This window comes from Perognathus longimembris, chromosome 3 (assembly GCF_023159225.1).
Source record: "Perognathus longimembris pacificus isolate PPM17 chromosome 3, ASM2315922v1, whole genome shotgun sequence".
Lineage (NCBI taxonomy): Eukaryota > Metazoa > Chordata > Mammalia > Rodentia > Heteromyidae > Perognathus > Perognathus longimembris.
Window position 1 is genome coordinate 100,823,333 of NC_063163.1, and position 16,640 is coordinate 100,839,972.

At 42.1% G+C, this 16,640-nt stretch overlaps 1 protein-coding gene across 5 annotated transcripts in view; it reads right to left on the reverse strand.

The window, feature by feature from the left end:
* Positions 1–3,176: 3,176 nt before the first annotated feature.
* Snx19 (sorting nexin 19) overlaps positions 3,177–16,640 on the reverse strand; it is a 41,608-nt gene continuing 28,144 nt past the window's right edge. For 2 of the 5 annotated variants that reach the window (XM_048343626.1, XM_048343625.1), the window contains 3 exons: positions 9,407–9,591; positions 8,307–8,394; positions 3,461–6,753 (listed from right to left, as the gene is read on the reverse strand). In XM_048343626.1, the coding sequence (XP_048199583.1) occupies positions 6,621–6,753; positions 8,307–8,394; positions 9,407–9,591 (406 nt within the window). In that variant the 3' untranslated portion in view covers positions 3,461–6,620. Of the gene's footprint in view, positions 6,754–8,306; positions 8,395–9,406; positions 9,592–16,640 lie in introns of all 5 variants that reach the window. The other 3 variants (XM_048343629.1, XM_048343624.1, XM_048343627.1) reach the window with 3 other exon arrangements.

The window sequence follows — 16,640 nt, forward strand, 5'->3', positions numbered from 1 at the left end:
TCTATAAAGAAAGTTGAGGAGGCATAGGAATATACTGGAAGTAAAAGACACAAGATGTGTTTACTGCTCTCAAAGAATTATATTCTATGGGAAGATTTACTTATATACATGACTGAAGAGGCACTTTAAATAGCTCACAGGTGGTGGTGGAGAGTTAGGTTGGTACCACCAGATAATGATTAGAGAAAGTAGAACTTGAATGAGTCCTTAGGGGCAGAAGGAATCTTCCTGCTCAAGTGTTGGAGGAAAGGTAAGCTGCTTATTGGAAACGAGTATGGGCCAAAGGACAGAAACATGATTGTTTGAGGTAGAGTGCAAATCCCTTGATTTCTGTAAAATATCCAATCTCTCCCTAATAGATTCTGCCAAATCCAGCCCATATGACTGTCCTTGTGATTCAGGTAGCCTCAGTGAAAGAAGCCCTTACTTCTTTTGGATTGTTCACATTCTTGGCCTAAAAGGAGGCAGACTGAACACCATTGTGTAATGCTGGAAAGGAAGTAACCTGCAAGCACTTTTTTGAACTTGGAGCCCAGACTGAGAAGATGTGTCCTTCTTGAGTAGGGGTCTGTTCTCCTAAGTGGCAAGCTGTAAATTACATTTCATTTGAACAACTATAGCTTATCTTTCCTAACAGCTTCCGGAGTGGGGATGACTCTTCAACAAGAGCCACAGGCCAGGGCATCTTTGCTTTGTGTGGTTGCCAAAACTCAGTCCAACCCAGAGGACAGGGCATGGCTTCTGAAGATGTGCTCTTCATTTGCCACTGAAGACTTTTGTGTTCATCTGGGTTGGTCTTCACCAAACTTCAGGAATTAATCCAAGTTTCTGGAAGCAATTGTAGTCAAGCTTCCCTTGCTTACAACCATGGAAAGTGTAGCAGTGACATGGAGGAGAAGAAAGACAAATACAAAAAACCAAGTGTGAATTACGCATGTACAATTATGGGCTTGCATTCTTAATGGCTGGAACACCTTAATACTAAAATCAGTTTGCATTTCCTAATCAAACTTTGGTGACTGATTTTCTCTCTTTCCTTTTAATTAATTAATTTGTTGGTCCTGGGGCTTAAACTGAGGGCCTAGGCACTGTCCTTTTGTGTGCCAGTCAAGTACTTGCTCTACCACTTGAGCCACAGCTCCACTTCAGGCTTTTCTGGTGCTTAATTGGAGATAAAGTCTCACAGACTTTCCTGTCTGGGCTGACTCTGAATTGTGATCCTCAGATCTCAGCCTAGGATTAGTAGGAGTAGCTAGGATTATAAGAGTGAGACGCAGGTGCCCAGCTTCCTTTTTCACTCTTGCCTCCCTTTCTCTCTTCCACATCCTAGAAAATGCTGTGCTGACCTTCACAGGTAGCAGGTAGGAACTGCCAGTAAGTTGAGCAGGATTTATCTCATGTTAGTGGGTAAGACATCCCAACCAGGATGTCTGAATCCTGTCAGGTGCTTACTTTGCATCCAAGAAAGAGTCTGACCTTTCAGACCAGAGACCTGTGCAAGTGATAAAGACAGCAAGATGGCTCAGCATGTCTGAGAACAACAGTTCAGGGTATCTGTAGCCAGGTGACTTCATAGCCTCTACTTCATAGCTATGTTGATTTTACTTGGTGTAGCCTCTGGGTCAGAGCAGAAGAAAGGTTCTGACATGTTTCACTCATTTCTTGGCTTAACACTTAAACATTTAGGTTTTTTTTTTTTTTTGAGGATGTAAAAATCATGTTTGGGACATCTTCCTCCTCCCTGGCTCCTTGGAATCTTGTGTTTTGTTTTGTGTAGTAACCTCTTATCGCACAGGAGTGCTGCAGTGGCTGGCTGACGTTCAACCCTTAAGGGTTTCAGGCAGTGGGCATGACAACCAATCTCCTGTGATTTCTGGCACTTACAGTGGAAAGGAAACAGAGGTGCCCCATGATGGCAGAGCTTGCTCAGCGGGGCCTTCAACTGCAAACACATCATATGTTCCCTTGCTCCCAAGTTAATACTCCTTCCTTCCCATCCTTTGGTCAGAAAGGTTGATTAAACTGTAGTCTTTTCCTCCTGGGAGGTGCTAGGAAGCTGTGGAAGTCGAGACCCAGCCAGGGCAGTAAGGGGCATTGGGCTTCATAGGAAGATATCTCCACCTGCTGCCTAAGCCAGCCATGGGCTGGGATAACTACACCATTTTATAGCAGATTTTGTAGGGCTCATCCCAGACTACCAAATGAAAACATTGTTCACAAGGTGGATTGCTGGCATAGCCTAGTTCAAAATACTATTCCCACCCACAAACTACAACTCATGGGTTAAATCTAGCCAGCTGCCTGGGTTTAGAATTCAAGTCTTACTGGAACAGAACCACACATGCTGATGAATGGTGCCTGTTTTCATGCTTCAATGGACAAGCTGAGTGGACAGACCCTATAGCTGAGAAGCCTGGAATATTTCCTCTGGTCCTTTATAGTAAAGGTTTGTTGGCTTCTGCATTAGACCATAGACTCCTTATAAGTGAGGAGCTGGTCTTAATTCTGTTTGTAAGATTAAAACATCAGCCTAGTGCAATGGTTATGCACATGAGCTTCATGTCTCACAAGATTTTTATCTTGATTTGCCATTTCTGGGTAAGCAACTGAGCTGACCTCTGTGCCTCACGTATATAATGGGCACATGTAGATGCATCAGCCTCACAGCTGATGTGGGAATTCAGTGTTCATATGCATAGAATGTTTGTAAGCACATAGTAACCCTTAGCTGGCACGAGGTGTTCTGAGGGTTGCGTGGGTATTTGTTCACTGTTGGCAGAATGACCTCTATTGCTGTCAACTATCTCAATACATATTGTCTGCTTATTCCTTGCTAACTTTCCTTCTGAGTGTTTGACTGGGTCACTTACCAGTATCCTCCATTTTGGGCAGTCAGTACAATGGAAAGCCAATCATAGTAATCCCATTTATCACTGTGTAGACTGATGGGGGGTTGGGGAGAGAGCAGCTCTGGCCAAAGAGTAATTAGAAGACTCTTGAAGGGCTTCTGGGAAATGGTTCATCCATAGAAGTAAAGAGATGGCTTTGTCTTTTCAACAATGTTAGGTCTGGATGTGATGCCAACTACAGCAGCAGTTTCAGAGTCTTAGGACAAGCTAACATGTTCAGAAGGGTAGAGCAGAAACCAGGCAAAAATCAGGTCCCTGAACAGATGAGATCTTTTCAGCCCTGGGCTCTTCTTCTTAGGCACTGATTTTATAGAGGAAATAGGTTTCCCTAGTAGTACAATTTCTGTCCAAAGCATTCTACCTCATAGAGCCAGAGAGCTATGTTTACATCTGTCTTCACCCCACATAGGACCTAACAACTGTTGTTAGGTGCTGTGAGCAAAGGAAGAGTGGCATTTGGAAGGTTCTGGGTAACAAATCAAAACCACAATGAACTATCACCTCATGTGTGAGGATGGAGAATATTAAAGTACACAGGTGTTTGTGTGTGTGAAATTAGAACCCTTATGCACGCTTGATAAAAGTATAGCTGCAAAGCAAAACTGGGAAGGCTCCTCAAAAACTAAAAATAGAACCATATTATCTAGCAATCTGACTTCTAAGTATCTCAAAGAAGGGAAAGCAGGATCTCAAAGAAGCATTTACATGTATTTTCACTGCAACATTACTTACAATCACCAAGAAGTGAGAGCAAGTTAAATGTCCATGAATGGATGGAGAAAATGTGACATATTCATGCAATGGAATGTTACTGAGCTTTCACAAAGAAGGAAATTCTGTCACAGGCTGCAATATGGACGAACTTGGACATTATACTAAGTAGAATAAGCTGGTAATAAGAAAGACATATATTGTACAATTTACTTAAGCTTGGCAGAAGCAGAATGGTGGTTCTTCAACCTACCACCACTATCTAGTGGGGGAAATGGAAAGTTGCTGTTGCTGTCACACTTTTTATAAAGTTTCAATTATGCAAGACAGGAAGCTTGTAGACATCTGCTGAACATTGTTTCTTTTTTTCCCCCAGTTAACAATTGGTTCACTTAATTTGTCAAGAAGGTAGATTTTACATTATATGTTTCTTTTAAAAAATAAGTCACCTTGTAAATTAGACTTCAAATTTTAATTAGCTTGTGCTAAGTAAAAAAAAAAAATCTATGATCCAATGCTCAGATCTAGGAATATACTTTTAGGTTTTGTCAAACCTAATCTACAAGCGTGAAAAAATGTGGGTTGTTTCGTGATGATTAAGTACAGCTTTCTTGAACTCAAACAAACAAGAATAAAGATCACAATGAAAAATAACAGAAAGTACACAGCATTCTTCTTCTCTTTTAAAGAGGCAATATTACAAATAGAGAAGCCTTATTTCAAGTATTAAAATTATGACGTAAATAAATAAAACTTAAGTCACAAATATGTGCCAGAAGAAGCAGAAGTGTCTGGGATGGTGACAACCCAGGCCTTTGATTGCCTTCAGTTACACTCCAAGCTGAAATCTTTCCTAACACCTGTGGCTCACTCCCAAATGCTGACTTCGCCTTTTGTCTGAACCTGCCACTCAAACTTGGCAAGGTTTTTGAACAACTAGGTCTTGATTATTTCCTTGGTGATGTTTATTATTTCTTTCATTTCTCTCCTGGGTAGAAGTAGGATGTGAGGACAGCTTATCTTTTTGGGTCAGGTAGAGTAGAGGTGGGGTCTCTTACATAACATGAAATTTGAGGAAGTTCTTTGGACTGGAAGTGTCAAAAGCTTCCTTAGAATTTGACAGAGAGATTTCATGGTGTGTCAGTTTATCAACTTAGGGAATCTGTGTCACATCTGAGTCAGAACCAGCAGATTGAGACCAGTACAGAGAGCTAGGAATATGTGAGGGACAATTGGGATAGAAGGCAAAAGAAACTAGGGCTGCTCAGTTCCACCTACCCAAGAATACGATGGTCTGCCCAGGGGCCACAGGATCCAGTTGGACCTGCACCCCGCAGGAACTCGTGATGTAGAACACTGAGCTACCTTGGTCTATGAAAATCTAGGGAAGAAGGTGCTTAGAGAACCCAGAGCCTTCAAGTCACTGTCATAACTAACTCTGAAGGCCAGAGAGGGTCATGAGACATTATCTCATTCACCTTCTTGCCTTTCAGCAAGAATAGCACACCTAAGCCTCCTAGTTACATCAGAACATAATTTATGGTTAAGAGCTTACAGACCAGGCCGGGGTGGGGTGCTGAAGGCTAGTGTGGGGGGGGGGGGTAGGGGGAAAGTAATATGATTTCACAACTTTTTTTTTCTATGACAATTTTAATTGCATGCTCATCACCTACTTCAGAGTCTTTGAGAACATTGATGCTGGTTCTTGATACCCAAGCCCATTCTCATCAGTCTTAACTCTAGGTGAGAGCATTTTGGCTGGGAGAATCCCAGGCACCAGGGGCACAGTGATGCTGCAGGGCTAGAGGCCAGTCAAGGTCTCCCGGTAGTGCCCAGATAAGTCTTTTACCAGCTACACATGGGCAGATTTCACAGGAAGCAGATCTTCCCTTTTGACTTGCTGCCTGCCTTCTTTTCTACCAGCAGTTTTAGTGGATGTTGTGTCTGATGGAACACGTTTACCTTCAGAAGTCTGAAGGGGGAACTTCATCCTTAAGGACTATAGGAAGTAAAGCTATACCCAGTAAGTCTGTTACCCTTATGTGTTCAGAGTCAAAGTTTCCTGCCAAAGACTTGTGAACAGAGGTCCTCTCATCTCCTGAGTTTCTATCCTTTGGACATTCTCAGGCATGGAACAAGTACTTTCCCTTTTCTCTGGAAACAATGAAGCCCAATATCTAACTAGCCATGTGATTTTGTTGAAGATAGAGGGAAGGTTATAAATCTTCAAATGTAATGGCTTTGGGGAAGGTGTCAGGAGGAAGGCTAACAAATGCAATCTGTGGCATAATCCCTTTCAGGAAAGGGTGTGTGTGAAGGGTGGGTGGATTTACCAGAGGCTTGGCAGTTTTCTTTGAAGCCTTCTGAACAGGAAAAGTGTAGCCATCCAGGGAATCAGCCTTCATGACATCCTCAATAAGGCTGCTGTATTGGAAAACAAACCATGAGCAAAAAGTCCCTTGAGAAATATTTCCCTTTCCTCTTCTGGAATTATTAACTAGGCAGACCAAGGGGTCTGGCTTTAAAGAGTGACCTCAAATGAATTTCTGTTTCCAGGTGGGAAAAGAGAAACTCAGAAGACTGTTTTCTCCGCCAAGGAAATCCTGTTCCATCCCGAGCTTGTGTGTGGTAGATTAGGCACATGTAGGTGCAGGGCTGGGCTGTGCAGTCTTAGAGGGAAAGGATGGAGAGGCAAAAGATGCTCATTCTTCTACTTCACAGTGTTGATTTCCAAAACAAAGAGAGCCTAGCCACTAGCAATAATCCAAACACCACAACAAAGCTATGGAAATGGATACACATGCGATTGATACATATATCCCTTGCCACCTGCTACAAAATGGTGGAACTGGGTTTGGAGAGGGGCAGGGATTGAGCTGCTAAAACCTAGGCTGCTGAGCTTCAGACTAGCTCCACTGGGAACCGGTGTCCTGACTGGTGTCTGGGCAAATGAACTACTCTCCTTTCCCAGTCTTTGAAGAATGTGTGAATGACCCCCAGCTAAGGGGAAACACTCATCCTTTTGGGGCTGCCTGGGATGTCTGAGGCTGAGGGGGCTGTGGCAGATTCCTCAACAGAGGTACTGAGATCCAAAAATTCCAGGATGATGTCCCCAAGGCAGTAGATCAAATGTCTGAAAGAAATGGATATAACAACTTAAGAGTTCAGTCAAGAAACACGAGATTCTGTTTATAACACTTATTTTCTGTACCTACTCACTTATTACTTTTTCAGCAACAGTCTGAGGAAATGGCTTCCATGAAATAAATGATTGTTGAGCTGCTATAGGTCACACTCCATTAAAGGAAAGAAGGGAACTTGACACAGATTTTGATAAAAGTGCCTTTTTCTTTCAACAGTTACATTAGCACATCAGTACTTCCCTGAAGAGCTGGGAGGGAAAATTACTGTGATTTCGTGTTACTGACTACTGTTGCTTCTTATAATAATCACTATAGATTTATGGGCTACCCTACATGCAGAGAGGCAAAACCAGTACTAGGGAATTGACTTTGGTGTAGGGTTTGAAAGAGGTGTACAAGAATACTCCAAACTTTCCCAAAGCATTCCAGCCTGAAGGAGTCTGCTTCTTCTAAATTATTCAAGGAATCGCCACTCAGCATTATCTAGATTTCAATCTTATTATCTTTCCTATTTCTTATTAAGTAAGAACTCCTGATGTCAACCCCCATCACAACTTTGCTGTGAGGTCAGGAACCAATGTTGAAAGTTAAGGTATGTCTTGTGATACACAGGTCAGTATGTGGTCCTGAAGTGTTAACAGGGCCTGACAGATGTTGGAAAGATCCATTAAGCACACTGAGCAAGTCTGCAGTTAGCAGGGCATTTCTGTCCATTCATATAGTTTCTACAGTGAGTTCCTCTGAATACAAATAGCTGGTCTAACAGGAATTTGCTACCATGGAATGTTGTGCTCCGGCTATAGCTTTAAGGGGCGGTCCTGAGAGACCTGCCTCTACTCCCGCCCTGGGGCCACGTGGCTGTTAGCCACTCCTACCCTCTTCCGGGTCTGGAACCGGAAAGGGTGGCTCTAACCAGCCCCGCCTCCTGCCCCAGACCACGTGTATGCCAAGATGGCGATGGGCGGAACCCAGGGGGCGGTCCTGTGGGATGTGAGGTTAGCCCATGGGGGAGGTCCTATGATGCCACTCTTGGATGGACAGCTCCTATCAGCCTATCGCTGTGCCTAGTGAGCCACTCCACATCCCTCCCCTTCCTGCCGCCATTACTGCTATATAAACACCACCCCCACCCCCCACCCCTCCGCCCTGAATTAAAATCCTTGGATTTTCGCCTGGCGGATCCCCTATGCGCCTGGTATCCTGAGTCCTTATTTAAACGTAAGGGGACTGGGTGGGCGTTATTCGCGACTAACACACGTTCCCACTCTTCACACTAGGGCACGCCCCAGCATTTCTCCCGCGGGTCAGGAGAAATTGCATGAGGGCTGAGGGCCCTGCAATGGAACAACCTGCTTAGAAGCCTGAACACATGGACTTTACTTATAGTGTGCAATCTGGACATCAGACAATGCAATCAGGGGACCAGATAGAGCAAAGCAAGCATATAATCACCATCTTCTGGATGTGGGATTTTTACTTAGTATACATGAAACCAACTATGGCTTTCCCTATGTTGATGGTGGGCATGCATGCTTCCATTTACCTGTTGATGAGGGGTTGCTGCAGTGACTCCAAAACAAGATTCCAGCTCAGCTGGCACTTGTTCACCCCCAGGATTTCTACTAAAAAATCTGATGAGGAAAAAGAACAACAACAGGACTTTTGTATCACTATTGAAGCTTTAATCTCAGGAGAATGTCTCCCCAGGATTTCTGCCATCTTACATAGATAGGTACTTGATGGCCTAACTCCAAATCACATAGCCAAACTATGACTTCTTTAGAGAAAAGACAATAAAAATGTTCTTCACATTAGGTATCTAAATAGAAATATGCTTCAAGATGCATTTTTGTGACCTGCCACAAAAGTGCATGTCCTACTTCTGTGGCTTCAGTTTATGTGGAGAAGAGAAGGTTGTTCCCTGGTGACAACAGCTGTAGGCAGCAAACTGCCTTCTCTGCCCTCTAAAAACAGCACACAGGAAGAAAACACTTCCACAGGGTTTTGTTGTTGTTTTTTTTTAACCCAACTTGTCAAGTGTAAGCTCTGTAGGGCTTATGCTCTTTACTGGTCCCCATAACCCCATGAATTGGTAAAGCTGACATCTGCACTGACCATGAATGCTTCTGAGATGACTTCTGTAGGGACAGCTTCCTTAGACCTAAAGAGGTTGTTGTTTTGGTTTTTTCCCCTCTAGTATTGGGGCTTGAACTCAGTTCTTTGTTCTTGTTCAGCTTGCTAGCTCATAGCTTGCACTCTACCACTTGAGTCTTACCTCCAGCCCTGCTTTTGGCTGATTGTTTTGAAAATGGAGGCATATGAAGTTTTCTGCCTGGGCTACCTTTGAACCATGCTCCTCCAGATCTCCTGAGTAGCTAAGATTATAGGCATGAGCCACTAGTATCTAGAATTAGGCAGGGGTTTTTAATCTAAGTAATATTCTCCTCTGGTGCTTAGCATGTAGTTAAAGTCATCAATTCCATTCCCCTGCAGTCTCCTGAATGAGGGATAAAAGAATTTCAGCTCTATTTTCTATTGCTTAAAGCGTTTAGTCTAGCCACATTGAAGTACAGGGTAAAGGCAGTAAAGCCAACTGGGAGGGGAAGACCTACTATATTATACTTCATCTCATCATCTGATTACCTGGCAGGATACTCATCAGGCTCTGTAAAGCTTGCTTCTTGGTAGCCACTTTCTGCTCCTGAGTCCTTATAGGCCGTGGAAACTTAGGCAAAACACCACCAGGCCAGATGGACTCCTGAAGAAGCTGGAGGTACTGTACCCAGCGCTGTGGACATGTTAGATTAGCCACCTGTACCTCTAGCCACCTGCGGTAGAAGAGAGAAGGAAGTTCAGAAAACGCACAAGGAAATGGAATACAAAACAATGAGCTGAACCTCTCTGTCACCCTCCATGTCTGTATGTGGACACCCTAACCATAAAGGTGGTGGTATGAGGAAGTATGGACTCTTGTGAGGGAGTTATGTCATGGGCAGAGCTATGGTCAGTGACTTCTTACAAAAGAGACTCTTTAACCAGGTGAGGATGTAGGGGGATAATGAAAATCTATGAATGAGAAAGTGAGTCCTCAGGAAATAATGATCTGATGCATGGATCCTGAACTTCCTATCTCTAAGAATTGTGAGAAACACGTTTCTGTTTATGGACCATCTAGTTTATGGTATTTTCTTATAGTAACTCTAATGGGCTAAGACAGTATAAATCATGTAAGCAATCTGAACAGGTCAAAGCAAAGTCAGCACTAATTTTCACAGTGGAAGCCAAGTCAACTCAACTTGGATCACAATATTTGAAGGCATACAACAATAAAAATAGTGGCATTTACTGATTATTCACTATAAGCCCCACACAGTACTAGGGTTTTACAGAATAGAAAGTTAAAACGGCCTCCATCTTAAAGTAAGAATGCGCTGTACCTAACTTTTCCAGCGGGAAGCAATATCAGCTCCTCAGCAACCTGCACACCCAGCTACTGGTTAGGGGATCAGTGGTTTTTATACAATCCTTTTCCCTCTCTCTTGCTACCTGACCTTATCATCCTTTTTTTGTCTTAAGACATCTGTCCTTCCTCAAAGGCCTGTCGCTCACAAGATGCTCTTCTCTCCAGAAGTTGAAGCTGGCCTTGCTGGCAGGCCCTACTTAATCTCAACTTCCCCAATGAAATTTCAAGCCAGAGAGCTCTCCTCCTTAGCACTCCTTTGGTACTTAATGCTATAGTGTAGGTTTAGAGCTGCTATTTTACTTTGGGATATGAGTTAGGTTTACTTCTTCAACAAAATTATAAATGTTACAAGATTCCTGGGTCCTGCACTTCTTATCAATTTCCCAAATGCCTTAAGGTTCAAGAAATGTTTGCTGATTGACAACTATCTTTATTGTAATGAATATTCCCCCTTTGTCTTACTTTCTAACCTGGGTAACAGCTCTGAAGGGCAGACACACCAAATACGGGAAAAATCTAGAAAATGTGTCAACATTATTCTTCATTTGTCCAGAGTGGGATCGTCATGAGTTGAGGTTCAAGACTGATAGGGCTTCCATAATCCACACCTCTTTGGAGAGCAGTATGCTCTCCTGATCTTGGATGGACAACCAACCAATTCTACTCATGCCAGAAAGCTATGATGCACAGCAGCTCATGCCATTGCTCCTATGCCCAAATTACTTGTTGCCCATTCAAGAGCAGAGGAGGCTGCCAAGGCAAACTTTATTTAACCTCCACTCTGCCAGACAGTCTGCATTCCACTCAAGCTGGGCATTCCGGTCCTGGGGGCTGCAATCCCCCAAGCCCAGGGCTCACAAATGATTCTAAGAATAGGACGTTTGAAAGGTAATAGCAGGGCAAGAATGGCAAACATTGATGGAGATCAAGAGCGGCACAAAGCTGCTCTTGCCCAAAATAACCATCACGATTGTGTCTGTTATTATTAGTACTGCATCTCCTTTTCACAAGGCCTTTCATTCAGCGAGCCTAAGCCTCCTGACAAGAGGGATCCAGTAGCAAGAATTCTTGTTCCTGTTTATAGAGAGGGTCACCAGAGGGAGGTGGCTATGATGACCTGATCCGGTTCTCTGCAGGGGATCAAGTGACTCAAAGGCTCCCTTCTTCATCTCAAACTACACACGACATTGCACCTTCTACTGAGGTGAATGATGTGTTTTAGGCTCTTATTTAAGAGACTGAGTAGAGGGAGGTAGGGAGGGAGGGAGAGGGAGAGGGGAAGGGGGGGAGAGAGAGAGAGGGAGAGAGACACACACAGACACACAGACACACAGACAGACACACAGACAGACAGACAGACAGACAGACACACACACACACACACACACACACACACACACAGTCTTGCTAACCAAAATCTTCCAGGAATCTAGAGATTCCTTAATTCCAAGATTTTGTTCTAGAAACACAGCAGCCTGAATCAGCTGTAGCTCATTTTATCATCCACATATTCATATATGCTAGTCTTCCCTTATTTCTGTCCTCTAGGGTCAGAAATGCCTATGATTCAAGTGCTTCAAAGCTATCTGAGTGTCCATGCTAATCCTTTCAAGACTAAGCATATCATACCATCAGAAAACCTCGGTTATCTTTGGGCATACTATACAGGAAAGGAGGCAGAGTCTTTGGAGTTAACATTAGTTTAGGGGGACAGGACCTCACACTGCATGATGACAAGGATGTCCTCTTGGGTCTCTTGGTGACAGATGTTGGAAGGAAAAGGAATTTCAGTATTTGGCAAAATAAGAATTTATACAAGTCTCTAAGGCTATACCCTCTCAAGTTCTAAGTGGGAATGTTGAGAAGAAAAGCCCAAGTCTAAGAAGGCAAAATTAAGCCTCTGATGACGAAGATGAATCAGTGAGACAAATTTGTGGGAAGAGAACAGCAGAGTTGTTAATGAGGATTAGCACCTGCAAGTAATATCAACTGCTAATGAAACGAAGTCACTGTTAAGCACTGTAACCTGAGGTACAGTGGGTCAACAGAAGACCTTGGGGGATGGTTCCAGGGCTGGTGGAAACAGTCTGGTATAAACAAGCAGAACAAAATCAAACTTCAGGGCTACGGAGAGGAGCAGGGGTTAGGGAGTGGCTTCTCTTTCTGTGCTAGAGGTCAAAGAGTGTCCTTATCTTTTCCCAGACCCTACAGATCATGCACTTGTATTCCAGTACATGGAACTTAACCACAACTAACAGAGCTCTCCTTTTGCCTAGGTTGTTCCTGCCCCTCCTCCTCTAGACAACAAATGCTTTCCTCTCAGAAATTTGGCTTTAGTGTGGTCTTTTTCTAGCTCTACAAGGCAGGATATACAGTATATTGTGTGCAACAAATCCTTCTGGTCCACACAGCTTCTGGGGATGGTATCTGGTCTTGAATCATGACTGCAAAGCCCAAACCAAGAAAACTGCCTCCATAACTACCGCTGCTCAAACTGCCGTAGCTCCTCATACATATTAATTGCTAAAATTTATGAGTTATAATCCAATTTCTAAGATATGCTTTATTACTACAATGTCTTTTCAAAAGTTTTAAATGGCCAGATTCACAGATCTGGTATAATTTACTTTGCCTGATATCTGGATATAAGCAAATGCCAGTGGGCTCTTTTTTTTTTTTTGTTTTTGGTAGTACTGAGGTTTGAATTCAAGTCTTTGAAGTTGGTAGACAGGCACTCTTCCACTTGAGCCATACTCCCAGATCTTTCTGCTTTATTTTTCAAATATGTTCTTGTATGTATGCCTAGGTCAACTGGATTGCAACTCTGATCTCTTCAAGGATGAGCCAATGTATCTAGCTGCCCGTAGATTATTGATAACAACAAAGAAGGCAGAGATTTCTTCATCCAATAACATTTTCTTTTCATCTATCCCATCTTCCTTTCCTTTTATTCTGTCAATTTTTTTCCTGAAGTAGAGCTTCATGCATACCTACTTTCTTTACTAAATGATACTAGGAAGGTTATAAACATTACCTATGAAGCTGGGTGCCAGTGGCTCATGCCCGTAATTCTAGCTACTCAAGAGAAGCTGCAATCTGAGCATCTAGGTATGAAGCCAATGGGGCAAGAAGTCTGTGAGACTCTTATCTCCAACTAACCACCAAAATTCTGGAAGTGGAGCTATGGACCAAGTTGTAGAGTATCAGCCCTGAGTGAAAAGCTAAGGGACAGCATCCAGTCCCTAAGTTCAAGCCCCAGTACCAGCACAGAAAAAAACCAAGACAAAATACACCTATGTCCCTCTTAAAGCAAAGGAATGGAACTGATGTATCACAGGAATGTCTTTATCATCAGTTTCTAGAATCTGTATTTCTTACTCTTTTTGTTTGTTTGCTTGTTTTTGAGACAGTCTTGGCCTATAGTCCAAGCTAGGGTTTAACTTGGGATCCTTGTGCCTCTGCCTCCTGAGTGCTGGCAATGCAGCCATGTGCTATCACTCCCAGCTTGCTTAAGCACTTAAGCTAATGGGAATCTAAAGTTTCAAGGTGGATGGACACATATCATCATCATCATCATCATCATCATCATCATCATCATCATCATCTTTCCTACTATTGTAACCTTCATTTACCAAATAAAAATGTTATTGTTTATGTAATATGAGATGTATGAGGTAAACATGCTAAAATAATATGGTAGAAAATAGCCTCAAGTAGCTTTGCTTTTATTTTTCAACATTGTTCTGGTTCAGATGTTTGATTTAGACAGATCTCTATCATTATACTTTAATCTCCAGAGAAAAGGAAAATCCAAACCAGGTCTGTTCGACTAAGCCATTTCTGGCTGATTTTCAGTACACAGAAGTCTAATTTCTATAGCAGGGATGGGGGTAGGGAAGAAATAGCCTACTGAATGAAAGAAAAGAACAGATTGACACTGAGATGTTTAAAAGCTGTTCTTATGTGAGACGTGGAAGGAAGGAGGATCTGGAGGTTTAAGGCTTGCCACTATATGGGGAGTACATGCAATTCCATGTTCAAGGGAACCTGGTCTGAAATAGCTAGAGGAATAAAGATGTGGCCAAAAGAAGATGGTTTAATACCAGGACTTAAGATGGTACTCCACAAGTAGAAGGGTCACTTCCCCTTTAAAAAAAATAGCAAAATCAAATCTCAGGAGTAAGAGGAGGCAGCTGGGGAGACCACACTTAATCTAGGTAACTAACTTCCCTCCACTTCTTTTGTAAGAGATCTGTCATGGCTAAGTGAGAAAGGGTCCTCAGTCATTGTTTTACTTTACAGGAAAAAGACAGAGAGAAAACAGTAAAGTAAAAAATTAGAAAAATGTTCCTAAGAGCAGTACTACTATTCTAACAAAGATACCTGGTGTGATCTAAGTAACAAACAAATAAAAAACAGGTTTCATTCCTTGTAAGCTATTTATCTCTTGGGCTATATATGCTTCAGCTTCATCCTAAGGCACAAATATAGTTCAAAGAAAAGGAGAGAAAAATTAGGTTAAAGCTGATCTTTAACAGCCTGTTCTTGCGTTTATATACAAATAGACATTGTTTCCAAGAAGTACTGCCTCACTCTCTATCCTTGGAGTATGGCTTTTAACCTTGATACCACTGACAGTTTAGACTGCTGGTTCTTTCCTGTGGGGCTGTTCTATGCATTATGGGATGTTTAGAAACATACTTGACCCTGCACCCTCAACTAGATGCTGGTTTTGATGACCAAAAAACATTTCCATTATGGTAACAGCCCAGATGGTGGATCAAAAAAATATAGTACTTACACACAATGGAATTTTACACAGCTATTAGAAAGAATATTATGTCATTTTCAAGGAACTGGACAGACCTAGAATGAATCATGTTAAGTGAGGTAAGCCAAACTCAGAGACAAATGGCACATATTTATTCTCATATGTGGAAGCTAGATCTAAAACATACCAGGACATGATAAATTATATAGATCTCTAGGTATTCACACACAGTGACACCAAAGGAGGATACTCTTAGAAGAGGAACACAAAGGCACAATGCTTCTGTACCTCTGATCATATAAAATAATATTTATCAAAATGAAAAAAAGATTTCCAGACATTGTCACATGTCTCCTGAAGATGAAATGGTCCTAGCCATTCCATACTTCCTTAGACCTGGGGTCGTTTGGATCTAAAGTATCAGGTTACTTTGTAGTGATTTAAGCCTTGTAGCTATCATAGAATATTTTCTAAACTGTGGCCTGAACATCACTAGAGGCCATGTTTGGGTGACTATAGCAACATTTTAAGAAGTCAAAATAGAAATTGATTCAAACAAAATATATGAAAGTACACTGGAGGTTTGAGAGTACTTTTGCTATGTATATATGTATATCCATGTATGACTGAATAAACAAATATACACCTGAGTGAATATTTGTACATGTTCAAGTATTCATGGCAGGCTTTTTTCTTACTGTGAATAGAAGAACACTGATATAGAATAAAGGATTAGGATTTTGGGAAAGTGGAAAAGTCCACTGAATTTGGCTTCCTGGAAACAATGTCCATCTTCTGTACCTTGTAAAGTTACACAGAGGCATACAATCTGATCACTGTGCTCTGAGTACTGGCTCAGACTCTCAAGAGCACAACTCTACAGGGTTGAAGAAAAAGCAGATCTTAGGAGGTGGGTAATGTGGATTCAGGGCATTCGCCATTAAACAAGTTGTTTTTGCCAACTTCACACCTGATAAAAGTAACACTTCTTTTCCCTCTAATTCCTTTCCCAGGCCTGTGTCTTCCTGCCTCAGCTCTTTCTGGTGTTTATAGACAGTCCCATCAGCTCTCAACTCTAGGCTTCTCTGTCCTATAACTAGGCAGACCCCCAGTTACTCAGCTGTGAGAAAGTTCAACATTGCTGCCCCCTGAATGTGTATCTAGGTCACCATCCTTTCCTGCTCAGTGCAGGAGAAGAATGAGGAGGAAATGAACTCTGATGGCAAGAAACTCCAGTTTCTTTCTCCCAATGAATTGTGAAGTCTTAAATGGCTCAAAGTATGTACAATTTCTTCTTTGACTTTTTTTTAAACTTTTAGGTTTTAGTAATAGATCCACATCACTGAACCATGTCCCCCGAGAAAATTAACACTTCTTAATACCACAATTATGACTGAGTTTCCTGCTTTTATATCTAGGTATCAACAGTCCTTGTTTTTGATTAATAATGCATGTTACAGATATAAGATTAATACACATAAGAGTTGAAGGAATCATAAGAAAGGATCTTCAAGAAATCATCTGTTGAATGTCGGAAATTATCTTCTTCAATCTCACCAATTACATACATGAAAAAAACCCCTAAGAAACAGAAGTGTCTCATAGCAAGTGGCTTACAGAAATGTTTAAGTTGAGAGCTAAAA